The sequence below is a fragment of the Lytechinus pictus genome, chromosome 8 (assembly GCF_037042905.1).
Source record: "Lytechinus pictus isolate F3 Inbred chromosome 8, Lp3.0, whole genome shotgun sequence".
NCBI lineage: Eukaryota > Metazoa > Echinodermata > Echinoidea > Temnopleuroida > Toxopneustidae > Lytechinus > Lytechinus pictus.
In genome coordinates this window covers 37,170,176-37,183,755 of record NC_087252.1, presented here as the reverse complement: position 1 = coordinate 37,183,755, position 13,580 = coordinate 37,170,176, and the positions used below count along the sequence as shown (strand labels likewise).

At 37.7% G+C, this 13,580-nt stretch overlaps 1 protein-coding gene across 1 annotated transcript in view; it reads right to left on the bottom strand.

Moving 5' to 3' along the window:
* The window catches only part of LOC129266557 (uncharacterized), a 182,488-nt gene extending 169,478 nt beyond the window's left edge, over positions 1–13,010 (bottom strand). The window contains exons 1-2 of the mRNA XM_064104023.1: positions 12,537–13,010; positions 11,580–11,679 (exon numbers count right to left, since the gene is read on the bottom strand). Of these exons, the coding sequence (XP_063960093.1) occupies positions 11,580–11,679; positions 12,537–12,675 (239 nt within the window). The 5' untranslated portion in view covers positions 12,676–13,010. The remainder of the gene's footprint in view (positions 1–11,579; positions 11,680–12,536) is intronic.
* Between the last annotated feature and the right edge of the window lie 570 nt (positions 13,011–13,580).

The window sequence follows — 13,580 nt, the reverse complement described above, 5'->3', positions numbered from 1 at the left end:
GAAGTCACAAACATCTCAGATGGGTGTGCGATCTATCAGGACATGTTTTAAAATTGTTTTTAGATGTCAACAATTAAATTATATTTGATATACCTTTCGTTGTGATCCCTTGTTCTCCGTTAAGAAATATTAAATACGTCTTTTCTCGACGATGTTGGAAACGTAAATAAAACAAAATAAGTCACAAACATCTCAGATGGGTGTGCGATCTATCAGGGCATGATTGAACAATTTTCGAGGGGTCAACAAGTTAAAATAGATTTGATATACCTTTCGTTATGATTCCTTGTTCTCCGTTAAGAAATATTAAATACGTCTTTTCTCGACGATGTTGGAAACGTAAATAAAACAGAATAGAAGTCACAAACATCTCAAATTGGTGTGCGATCTATCAGGACACGTTTTAAAATTGTTTTTAGGTGTCAACAAGTTAAATTATATTTGATATACCTTTCGTTGTGATCCCTTGTTCTCCGTTAAGAGATATTAAATGCGTCTTTTCTCGACGATGTTGGAAACGTAGATAAAACAAAATAGAAGTCACAAACATCTCAGATGGGTGTGCGATCTATCAGGACATGTTTTAAAATTGTTTTTAGGTGTCAACAAGTTAAAATAGATTTGATATACCTTTCGTTATGATCCCTTGTTCTCCGTTAAGAAATATTAAATACGTCTTTTCTCGACGATGTTGGAAACGTAAATAAAACAAAATAAGTCACAAACATCTCAGATGGGTGTGCGATCTATCAGGGCATGATTGAACAATTTTTCGAGGGGTCAACAAGTTAAAATAGATTTGATATACCTTTCGTTATGATCCCTTGTTCTCCGTTAAGAAATATTAAAATACGTCTTTTCTTGACGATGTTGGAAACGTAAATAAAACAGAATAGAAGTCACAAACATCTCAAATTGGTGTGCGATCTATCAGGACATGTTTTAAAGCTGTTTTTAGGGGTCAACAAGTTAAAATAGATTTGATATACCTTCCGTTATGATCCCCAGTTCTCCGTAAAGAAATATTAAAGATGCATTTTCTCGACAAAGTTGGAAACGTAGATAAAACAAAATAAAAGTCACAAACATCGCAGATGGGTGTGCGATCTATCAGGGCATGATTGAAAAAAAATCGAGGGGTCAACAAGTTAAAATAGATTTGATATACCTTTCGTTATGATCCCCTGTTATCCGTTAAGAAATATTAAAGATGCATTTTCTCGACAAGTTGGAAACGTAAATAAGACAAAATAGAAGTCAGTTGGTAGCCTTTCATAATTATTTGCGATCTATCAGGACATCTTTTAAGATTGTTTGAAGGTGACAAATCGTATCAAGGTTATACCGAGGTTGTTTTACCTGACTGCTAAGAAAGCACGAATGCCTGTGAGCAAGCAACCAGGGGACGAACGGCTTAAGGTCCTCTCCGAGGGACCTGGTAATGAGGATAAATGCCTTACCAAAGGGCACTAGCGCACCACTTGGGAATCGAACCCGGTTCACCGGAATCCGAAACCCCCGCTCTACCGACTGAGCTATCGCGCCTCAGCTAGCGCTGCACGCTTGCATTTTGATTGGCGAGTTATGTATGTCTCAATATTGATTATACAACAAACTACTTGAAATCCCCTTTTCATGACAGTTTATCAAAAAAATTGGCTCACGGTTTGCGTTCGCATTAATGATTAAATATATTAACTTGATGCATCATATTTATAGTTACAAAGGTGCTTGAAATGTCCAGATTTCAGGCCATAATATCATCAGATTTCGCGCCCTCATTATGCATTCATGAATATTTAAGATATTTCGGGTGATTTCATGCAACGGTCTAGAGTGGGCCATAATGTGCCTGCACTGTACATCTATAGGTCCTTGGTTGAAGTCAACGATCCTATATAACGACCCCTTGAACCTGAATTGGGTCAATTACGCCGTCTAGCACGTTTTGAGAACAATGGATGAAGGTGTGAAAATCACAAAGCAGCTAACAATAGGAAAAATCCGTTTCAATTGAAGTTACGCTATAGATTGCGTATAGCGGTTTGAATGTGAAACCCTGAACATGCTGAATGCCTCATTGTCTGTATGTTACTACTGTGTACTAGTAGGTCCATGGTTATAGACTCTATTATAGTTGCGTGCATGTCTTCTCCAAGCCGATTCATAGCTTGTCGGTGGCTTTAATGCACGTAAAATACAAATATACATGTAACTCTAGGTCCCATTATAGGGCATTTTTAACGGAATCGCCGATGAGATAATTTTGACAAAACAAAAATGAATCACACTAATTATGCAGCAGCTATGTTTCTAAACATTACATGATCAAAGAAAAGACACGGGATGATATTTATTAAATTTGTTAATGGCGGCTGGTCTTTATGATAAAAACATAGGTCTATTTTATCTTTAAGACATGAGAAAACAACTAAATCAATTGTATAATTAATGTGTGTGTTTTACTTTTTACAAACGTGTATCAATCGAACATGCTGACTACATGAAGAGTGCTGAGGTCCATTACATGATTTATTGGTATTTACACCGAGTTCTCAAATAATGGTACAAGATTTTAGAAAAGAAGTTTTGAGTGTCGTCTCGTGTACTTCAAATCTTAGCAAATGTTAAAAAGTTTCTGAAATGTCTGGGACATCCCGATAGACCGCGGCTCCGATAGACCGCGGGTCCGTTAGACCGCGGGTCCGATAGACCGCGGGTCCGATAGACCGCGGGTCCGATAGACCGCGGGTCCGATAGTCCGCAGTGTGTGTAAAATTATGATCAGATATATCAAATGTCATCGAGAGGTCCAAAGGTCAAATGATACGAGGCCATGGGGTTCTATCAGGTGCGGATCCATGGGGGGCCGAGGGGGAACTGCCTCACCCCCCCCCCCCACCCCCAGCTCAAAAAAGAGGGGGGAAGAGGGGAAAAGGGAGAGAATAAAAAAAGAGGAAGATGGGAAAAGAAGAGAATAGAAAAGAGAGTAAGAAGGAGAAAGGAAGAGAAGAAAAAAAGAGAAGAAAAAGGGGAAAGGAAAGACAAAGAAAAAAATGGAGAAGAAAAGGGGAAAGAAGAGTAAAAAAAGAGGAGGGAAAGGAAAAGAAGAAAAGAAAGGAGAAAGGAAAAGGAGGAAAAAGAAGAGGAAGGAAGAGAAGAATATTTAAATAGAGAGGAAGATGGGAAGAAAGATAAGAAAAAAGAGAGAGAGAGGAAGAGGGGAAAGAAGAGAAGAAAGAGAGAGAGAGAGGGAGGAAGGGGAGGGAGAGAAGAAAAAAAGATTAAAAGAGAAAAAAGAGGGAAAGGAAAGAAAAATAAAAAGGGAGAAGTAAAGGGGGAAAGAGAAAAAAGTGGAAGAGGGAAAAGAAAGAAAAGAACAGAATAAGGAAAAGGGGGAAAAGAAGAAGAAAAAAAGAGGAAGGAAGAGAATAATATTTAAAGAGAGAGGAAGATGGGAAGAAAGATAAGAAAAGAAAGAGAGAGAGAGAGGAAGAGAGGAAAAGAGAAAAAAAAAAAGAGAGTAAGGGGGGAGGGGGTAACAGTCCCTGACGACAAAAATATGGGGATAATATTTTCCTTGAAGTAGATGTCAGGGGGCGATTGTCCTTTGGGTCATCGTTATAGAACCCTATGGATTCGTATCTTTGGCCTTTTGACCTCTTGATGGCATTGGATCTCACTATATCCTGATCATAATTTTACACACACCGCAGACTATCGGACCCGCGGTCTATCGGACCCGCGGTCTATCGGGCTGTAACCGAAATGTCAATACTGTGAAAGTATATGCACTTCATTAAACGTGGACATCAGCAGGGTGGTCTCCATTAAAAGGATTTTTTTTTTGCCCTGTCGATGTGTACCTCTCGATGTACGGAGGTGATCGGAGCTGCACCCCTTCCCTATTGTCAGTGACATGGGCGGAAATCCCAGGGGGGACAGGGGGGACGTGTCCCCCCTACCAAAAATAGTAGGGGGGACACAATATCAAATGTCCCCCCTACTATTTTTGGTCTTTTATGATGGAGAAAAATGCATCATTCACATTCGAAATAATACGTGTATTTTGGACTAAATGACCTTACATTTTGGGCGAAAACCTTTGTTTTTTTGCTTGTCAAATTTTCCAGAGTGAATAAAATAAGATGAGGGGAAAACTTGGAAAATAAAAAGAATCTTTCATGTCACTATATACAATTTTCGCTCGCGCTTCGCGCTCGCATTGCCTGTTAGGTGATTTTTCAATATGGAGCTTAAATATCATGTTTGGAAGTCAATATACATTATACATTTCACCTCGGAAATCAAACTTTCATTATTTTGTGTGATTTACAAACGGATTTTTAAAAAAGTGATCTGTAAAAAATACAGCTTTTATGGTCTGAATATTGACATTTTCTACTCGCACTGAGCGCTCGCAAAATTCGATTTATTCAGTACCTATTATTTTTGTGTATTCCATTTAGTTTGAAAATATCCCTTTGAAGACTGATTGTCAAAACGTAGCAGATAGTGCTACTCGTATTTTGATTGGCGATTTATGTATGACTCAATATTGATTTTTATGACAGTTTATCAAAGATTTTGGCTCGCGATTTGCGCTCGCATTGATGGTTAAAATGTTTTAACTGATGCATTCTATTCCTAATTACAAAAGTGCTTGAAATGTCCAGTTTTCAGGCCATAATATCATCAGATTTCTCGCCCGCATTATGCATTAATAAATAAGATATCAATTTAATGATTAATTTGTCCCTTTTGTTTCATCTTGCGCTTAGTAAGAGGAATAGGAAGATAGTCATCATTTTCATATGACTTGTCCTAATGATGTCCCGGGTCCTATGTCAAAACTCAAATAATAATGAAAAATATCAGCTCTTTATTAAGTGTGATCCATATCCACCTCACAATTTTCCTACAAAGTGCTTGAAATATATAGCTGAAATTGACTCTTTTTTTTAGATCGGAATATCAAATAGTTTAAGCTCGCGCTTCGCGCTCGCTGATAGATGTGTAAAATACCGAGATTCTATGTCTAAATCTGAAACACGCTCATGTTTATTCAGATATTCAATTTGTTCTCTATTTAAATCATTATCCAGTTTCAGATCACAATATCAAAAATTTTCTGCTCGCGCTTTGTGCTCGCATTATTAATGTAGAAAGATCCCCTATTACTCATCCTTTTCATGATTTACAAAACATGAGTAGAGTGTTCCGTTTTTAGGTCTAAATCTCGAATTTTTTTGCTCTAACTTCGCTTACATCAATTGTTTAGTTATATAGCTACCCTGTTCACGATTACAAAAATTGATTAAAATTTTCGATTCTTTTTGAAAAAATGTCAAAAATGTTCAGCTCGCGATTCGCGCTAGCATTGATTGTTGAAATATGTAACGTCTTCATGGCTAAGTGCAAGCAGTCCTTAACAAGTACCCTTTCGATCAATTCAAATTAAACGCGTATATGAACATTTTCTGGCTGCATTTTGCACTCGCTTTATTAATGTAAGGACCGGGTGTAAGAAAGACCCGAATTACTCATCCTTTTCATGATTTACAAAACATGAACAGAGTGTCTCGTTCTTAGGTCTAAATTTCAATACCTTCCGCTCGTGCTTCGCGTTCGCATCAATTGCTTAGTTATATACCTATTATATGTTTAAGTTACAAAAAGTGCTTAGAATTTCCAGTCTTTAGGTAAAATTTCAAAAAAATTCAGCTCGCGCTTCGCGCTCGCGTTATTTGATTGTTGAAATATGTAACGTCTTAATGGCTAATTAGCAGTCTTTAACAGGTACCTTTTCCATCAGTTAACCTCTGCTCGCACTTCGCGGGCGTAGTAAATATTTAGTTGTATATACATCTTTTTCAGGATAACAAACATTGCCCAGAATGTTCAAATCTTAGGGTAAAAATACATAAATTTTCCACAAAAAAAATTGCTCGCGCTTCGCGCTCGCATTATATAAATAAGGACAATGATATCATATATTTATGTTGATTTATAAGGATAAAGCTAAAAAGTGACCATGAGGACTACTCCTTCAATGAAACAGACAAAAATTACCTTCGAGCTGCCGATCGGGGATTAACATATGACAGAAAAATTTTTCGCCCCCCCCCCCTATTGGCGAAGGCTGGATCAGCCCCTGTTGTCCCCCCTACCTTTCGGGACAGATTTCCGCCCATGGTCAGTGAGAAAGGAAGAAAGTGATTACTCGAGATGGAGGGAGAAAAAGAGGAAGAGGATCTGTAATGGGAGGAAGAAACATAATAGAACGGTAGGGCCGGAAGGAGAGGTTGGCCATATAAAATTATGAAAACATTCAGGTCACTGTATCAAAATCAAGTTCAAGTTTATTTATTCAAAGTTTAAAAACAAACATCACATTATAATAAAAATAAATATAGGCATGCAATGCGATGTAAATGACTACAGTAAAAGTATGATATTGTTTTAATGAAATGTACTCTGGCTTCTCTTTTTTTTTCTCTGTTCATTTTCCTGATCACTTCAATCTTATGTAAATATTGGCCTAGTAAATATTATCAATTATCATTGATGTGTAATTTATGGCGAACATTTGATGTAAAGGATTTGTATGTGATAATTTATTTATAAAATATAAATAAGCATAGACAAATCGGTTCAAGGCCCACTGCTGCTGGTTCGTGATGTCATTCTATTGAAGGGCACATCCCCGTATACCTTATTTCGTAAGTCCCCCCCTCCCCTGGCTCTAATTGTATTAAAATTTTCTGAAGATATTTGACTTGCACGTAATTAATTTCCTCGTAATTTTTCTCTTATGGCTCGACTGTATTGATCTTTTATTTTCACTTTGCCGATACCATAATAAGACTCGTGAAACGAAAATGTGTAGATTATCTATTATCTAAAAGTCAGATCCGACTTGAAGAGAAGCGATTATCACATAAAGGGTCGTAATCAGTCATGCATTAAAGTTTTATATCTACCGGTATTAGAAATATGTATTTGTACCCGACTTTGTTACATTTCTCTTAATGCTGGCTTCCAATCGTAAATTTGTGAGTGGAATTGTTTTGCACAAGTCCGGCTGCCTCCGACTGCACAAGCTATGACCCCCGTTGACCACCGGTAGATCCACGGCCAACCGTCGCGACGCGTCGTCTCGACTCTACTGGGTATTGGAGAAGTACCAGGCCAGGGTCGAGTCACTTGTACAAGAGCAAGTTCTGCATTTGCCGGACTTTTGAAGAGCCTCTATTTTGAGGCTCGGGTTGTGGAGTATGGATTTTTCGTTTATTTGGTTCTCTGGTTATTTTATAATTTTTTTCTTTTACGGGCATTATAACTATTCCCTTCTACTACCACAGTGCGCCCCCACAAAAAACTATACACTTTTGAAATGGCTGCCAAATAAAAAAGATATCACTTTGGGGGGAAAGACTTACATGTTATGGAAGCCATTAAAATCAACTTTCATATGACACCAAAAAGTTGAAATACTATCACGATTGAGCGAACACTGCTTACTGAAACAAATGGTATGATAATTATGCTGGGCTGGAATTAGCCTTCCATTTTTTGTCAGTTTTTGAGGGGCAAATCATTTGGCTTTGGAACTTGCAATGTTAAGGGCGTTGTGATAAATTATTGATCAACCAGTTATGAATGTTTAAGCAAGTTTCATGAATTATTAAATTGAACAAAAATTACACAAAATTACACATCTTGGGCAACATTTCAACATTATCATGTGGCTCTCAGCAATGTGTTCATTGGAGTCAGGAAAATAGGGGGTGAGATTTGACGTAAGTGGGAGAAGTAGGTTGATGGAAGAAGGGTCAACAGAACATTTTAGCCCCCCTCCCCCTCCCCTTCTGTTGAGTGACTGATTTTTATTGTCATGTACGCGTGAAGTCCAGAGCAGAATGTTAATTTAATTATAATGATAATTGGGGCATCAACTTTTCCTATCAATCAACAATTTATCAATAAATCAACTATTTCAATGGGCAATGTAATCAATCAAATATTCAGTTTTTCAATAAAGTATTTCATAAATTATAATCAAGTCAATTTCTTGGTAATCATTCAATAAAAAGAAGAAAAAAATGACTATCAGCCACTGGTCACTTCAGTGGCAAATAAGTTTTGAATAGGCTACCATCCAGGAAGTGAGAGGGGTCTGGGAAATTGAGGGGGGGGTGGAGATACATAAGAATTTTATTTGTAAAATGACAAAAAGATGATGAATGCCCTTTCAACCAAGTCTTACCATATCTCGCCCTCTCGCTTGTAAAAGGTACCATCACATTACTCCGATTCACAAAACACACTGCTTAGGTCTACAAGATGAATAGGCTACACTAAATTTACAATTCCTGTTCACTCAACCATCATTCTTACAAGATTCAAAAATCATATTTGTTGGGGAAAATCCAGCATAAGTGTTACCTTCCCCTTAAAAATCCCAAACTTAGGATTTTTTTAAGAAGTCACCATGCAATCAAATTTTGCCTCATTGTGATGTCAACCATACGATAAATAGACATAATAAAAGAGAAAAATTCGTCCATAATTGACATCGTATACCATTATGTTACCTGGTTATTGATCATTCGTTCTCTGTATATGAGGTTCGTGGGTCGAATCTCGAACCAACTAAAGAGAGTTGCAGCTCCGTAATTAGCTTGAAGTAGAAGTTCGCCTTGGTGAGAAACACTCATGAAACTGTTCAGTCTAGGACTTACCTTTAATTTTCAAATGAAATTCAATCTCGACAAGCATGCCCCTTCCCCCACTGTCATGCCATCACAATCGCCATAATCATAATCATTGTAATCATCAAAACTAGGATTATTATCATAATTAATCTCAGCACCTTCATCACTGTCATTATCACCGTCATCATCATAAAACATTAATAAATTCATCATAAAACATTAATAAATCATCACCGCGGGCGGCGGAGCAGAGGATATATCCTTTGTTCATAGGGTGCATCATTATTGTCCCCCACAGCAAAATATTATCCTCTGATCATCACTATATTGCTACCATAATCATCAATCTTGTCGTAATAAATATTCTCGTTATCAATTACGATCATTATTACCATCACCATTATAACAACATTATAATTATTATTATCACCATTCTTGTCATTGCCATCATCGTTGGGATTACAATCATAATCATCACCATTATCATAATCAGCCATCATTACCTTTCTTTTCGATGTCATCATCACGATCATAATGTCTTTTTTTATTCACACATCATTATGTTTATAGATTAAAAAACAAAAAAATGTTATTATCGTCATCATCATTACCACCGCTTTCATCCTCATCCTCCTTATCCTTCTTCATTAACACCAACATCATTATTACCATCACCATTATATCATCCTCGATCATCATTCCGTTTTCACAAACGCTGACTACTTGTAGTAGTTCCGTCATTGGACAATGTGGTTTGGGAGGATTCATTGGGGTCAAGAAAGCACAATTAGAGATTATCAGAGATCGTTGCGTAACTTCAGTTGAAACGGATTCTTCCTATTGTTAGTTGTTAATTGTAATTTTCACACCTTCTTTGTTCGCAACACGTGCGAGACGGTGTAGTTAATCGAACCCATTCAAGTCGCTCCGGGGCATTCACTTCAAAGCTTCAAAGGGACTTTAAGAGTTATCTTTCCTAAAACGAAGTAACTCAAGTGCATTGGGGTCTTGAGAATAATTTAAACAAATTCTTGACCACTACGAACTACTCAAAGAACGAATAACAAAGGAGATTAAGAACTGAACATGACTGGGAAATGGGAATGGATGAGGATTTCAATAAGTTGTATGCATAAATACGAATGCTAGTACCCATGAGCATTGGAGGATGCAGGCGGGGGGGGGGGCACAGTCGGTCCATGCCCCCATTTGAGAAGCAAAATAAAAATTTGTAATGTAAAAATGCAAGTCAATCTTCATCATTTCATAATTTCAAATCAATACTCGTTTCTTCATCATTTTGAGTTATTTTAAAAAATATACAAGTAATTTGCTCAGCCATTTCATGATATTAAGAGAAGTCATAACAAATATTGAATAATGAACATTGCTTTATCCAAGTTTCCATCCTCATGATTTTGCGTTCCTAATGCCTCGGTCATATTTGCTCTACGGCGGCCGTACGGTGAGTCGGAAACACCTGTTTTATCCATTTTTATTCAGACCACGTGTTTGTAGCTATTACCAAAAAAAATGTTAAAACGGTTGTTTTTGACTCGCCGCACGGCCGTCATAGAGCAAAAATGACCGAGGTAAGGTCAGGGAATGTTGCAGGAGTTCACCCCCCCCCCCCTCCACTTAGATTAAAGAAAAATTGCTTGTAATTTTTTTGTTATGTAAAGACCTAATGGGGGGGGGGTGAAAACCTCTGTCAAATTTTCATTGAACTCGAACTCTACCTTTCAAAAATTCTGCGTACGCTACTGCAAAAGCTAGAGCTATTGGAGCTATACGTAGCGTAAAGAGAATTTTGTTTCATAGCGGCAAAGCTCTGCCTCAAGTACCTTGTATTGTGTATGCTTGCGCGCACATGGTATCTATTAAACTGATATTAAGCGTGCGGGTATACCGCAAGAACGATACTGAGTCGTGACTAAACTTTTCTGAGGACTAATTCGGAGGAATCACGTACAAGTGACAATGCGGCCGTATTTGTCAGCGCTTTTTGAATTATTATAGGCACGGTTGTAGTCACATCTTCAGGAGCGAACAGAGCTCTGCAAGCTGATTCAGTGGGTCCAGCGCCTGTAGACGTTGTGCGCGGTCGCCGCGGTTGATCGAACGCTTTGACGGATCGCATTTTACTTCCGCTGGTAGCCCAAACAAAATGTATTTCCCTTTCCATCTTTGTCAGGAATTTACGGGAATTATATACATATTTTTGGAAGCTCACATCATCAGGTACTAATACCTTGGTCACATTTGCTCTAGGGCGGCCGTACGGCGAGTCGAATGCAGCCGTTTTATTCATTTTTATACAAACCACATTATGTAGCTCGTACATAAAATGTTAAAACGGCTGTTATTGACTCGCCGTACGGCCGCCGTATAGCAAATGTGACGAAGGTGTAAGCATGAATAAGCGATTCGCCGGAGCAAAATTTTTGCGTCCAGGTTCTTGTCCCTTTGAATACTTGTCACGCCTTCCAACCAATTAATTACGGCACACATCGTCATTCATTATACTAGTAGTTGCACCCTCACAACATTTCACGGCAAACAATTGAGGTATGGAACTTCTCTACACGCGCCAATAAATTCCTCTAGGCTTGCCAGCCCAATGCCCGGGAACAATAGAAGTGCCAGAACGCGACTGCACGGGCTCGTTATGTCACTCCGCGATGATCGCAAGGGTGCTCTATTGATATGCAAATTCAACCTCATTAACTTCGTGGCGTGCAAGCCCGTGCATGAAAAGTAATGAGGGCGTGCAAACGCGTTTGCACACCCCTCCCGGATATTGACGTCCCGCCTTATAAAATTGTTATTTGTTGTTGTTTATTTTTATTATATCATACTTACTAATATCCTGGTGGACATTCGAAGCATGCAGTAGCATTGCTATCCCAGTACTGACCCGCAGTACAGCTGGATGCACAGTCATTCTCACAGTCACATGCTCCTAAATAAAATAAAGAATTAGAAAAGAATGAACCATCGAAAAAAAAACGATATGGCGGAAGATGTGGTCATCACCAATGGAAAATTAGCAATTGGGGCCCGTAACACAAAGTTTACACTTTTAACAGGGCAGTATTACATCTGATAACAAGGCTTTCTCTTACTTGATGTAGGAATGGAAAGAACACAGGTGCACCAGTGACCAGTCTTTCTTCTCGGTTACATATCTTTTCACTTTCCATCCATCATTTCCGTACTCCATTCATCACAATAGCATACATGTAAGACGTTTTCTTTTTTAGGATTTTTTTCCCATTCTTGCATTTATACTTTAATAGTACAAAACTCTCTTTTAGTTTTAACTTAAATTCTTAGAGGAATCCACACTCAACAAGCCCTGCTTTTTAGTGGATCCCTCCATTTCCTCAACATTCATTTAAATAGTAAAGATGAAAAAAAGAAGTTACATGCAAAATGCTTTATCATGAATATTCTACAGTTTATTATCATATCATGATTAGGCCTATCTCGATCTAGTTCATTGTATTATTTGTAAATATCATTATTAATATGATTATCATATTGTTTAGTGTCTATTTATTGTAAATATTTATTTATCTATAAATATATATTGTCATGCCGACATATTTGTATATTCATTTATATCTTTGTAATGATTTCTTTTACTTGAGTTGAAATGAAAATAAACCAAAAGTGAAGTTTCTGAACCCATTAGTACCCAGTCTTCGGACCAAAGAAAAAGAAAGTAACTTCTCAACATTGAAATTTCCATGATAAATTTCGGAATAGATTCTATACCATATATAAGTGAGAAATCTTAGACAAAAATTTACTCACCTGACACGGTATTTATTTCGAGGATGACAACGAAAACCAAAATGCCAATCAGTTTCCAACATCCATTATTCCATCGTAATTTTCCTGGGAGCGCTACCCCGCTGGTCCGGGGCAGTTTAACGCCTCGCGCGCTCCTCATACTTCCGCGGGGTTGCTCCTCTCCTCTCTCGGCCCGGCTCTTGTAAAGTTGTTGGGCTTTTCTCCTAATTTCTCTCAAAATAACAGCTATTATCACGAAAAGGAGTTCATTATCACCGTCATTATATATATTCCTACGTTTCCATCGTATCTACCTCTACTATCATCGTCCAGCGATGCTCAATTTTTAGTTGTTTCACGGTGTTATAAAAAGTTCGTAAAGTCCTTTACGTCAAAATTATTCAATCAATTATTTTGCACTCGCGATCAAATGGGAGATTAGTTTTCACGAGCTTAGGCAGTACTCTCATAGCGTCATTGTCGTCTTGGAGCCATGCATTCTATTCACGAAAGCCGGATGCAAGTTTACATCGCTCTTGTAATGCAGTAGATGGCAGCTATTTTGGGATGGCGGTATTTCAGTGAACCCGAGGCCCCGCGCCGCGCTTCATAAAACTTAATTGTTCCAATTTAAAAAAAATTGCAGCAACTCCTAGGACTTGCGGAGTACTTGCCACATGAAGTGATTGTGTGGAGCATACAGTTTATTCCCTTGAACCTAGGCATTGTCCTACAAGCATCGTTAGATTAAAGTAAAGTATAAAATTAAAAAGTAAAAGCTTCCGAACCCTTCAATCTGACTATATAGCTGAAAGTATTTTGTTATACAAGAATCAAGATTCTTGTTTGGTCAATGTACAAATACAAAGAACTCATCACTCACTCACTATTTCTTTTGTATTTTATTGAATGAAATATTCTAATTTTCTCCTCACTGTCCTTTAGAACAAAGTTTTATTTTCCCCCTGAACATGTGTAACTACCATTGTTAAACATTTTATGGTTCAGTCAAGTTGGTCCTAATTATTTTCAAATCCGTAAAAATTGAAATATTGTGTAATTCAA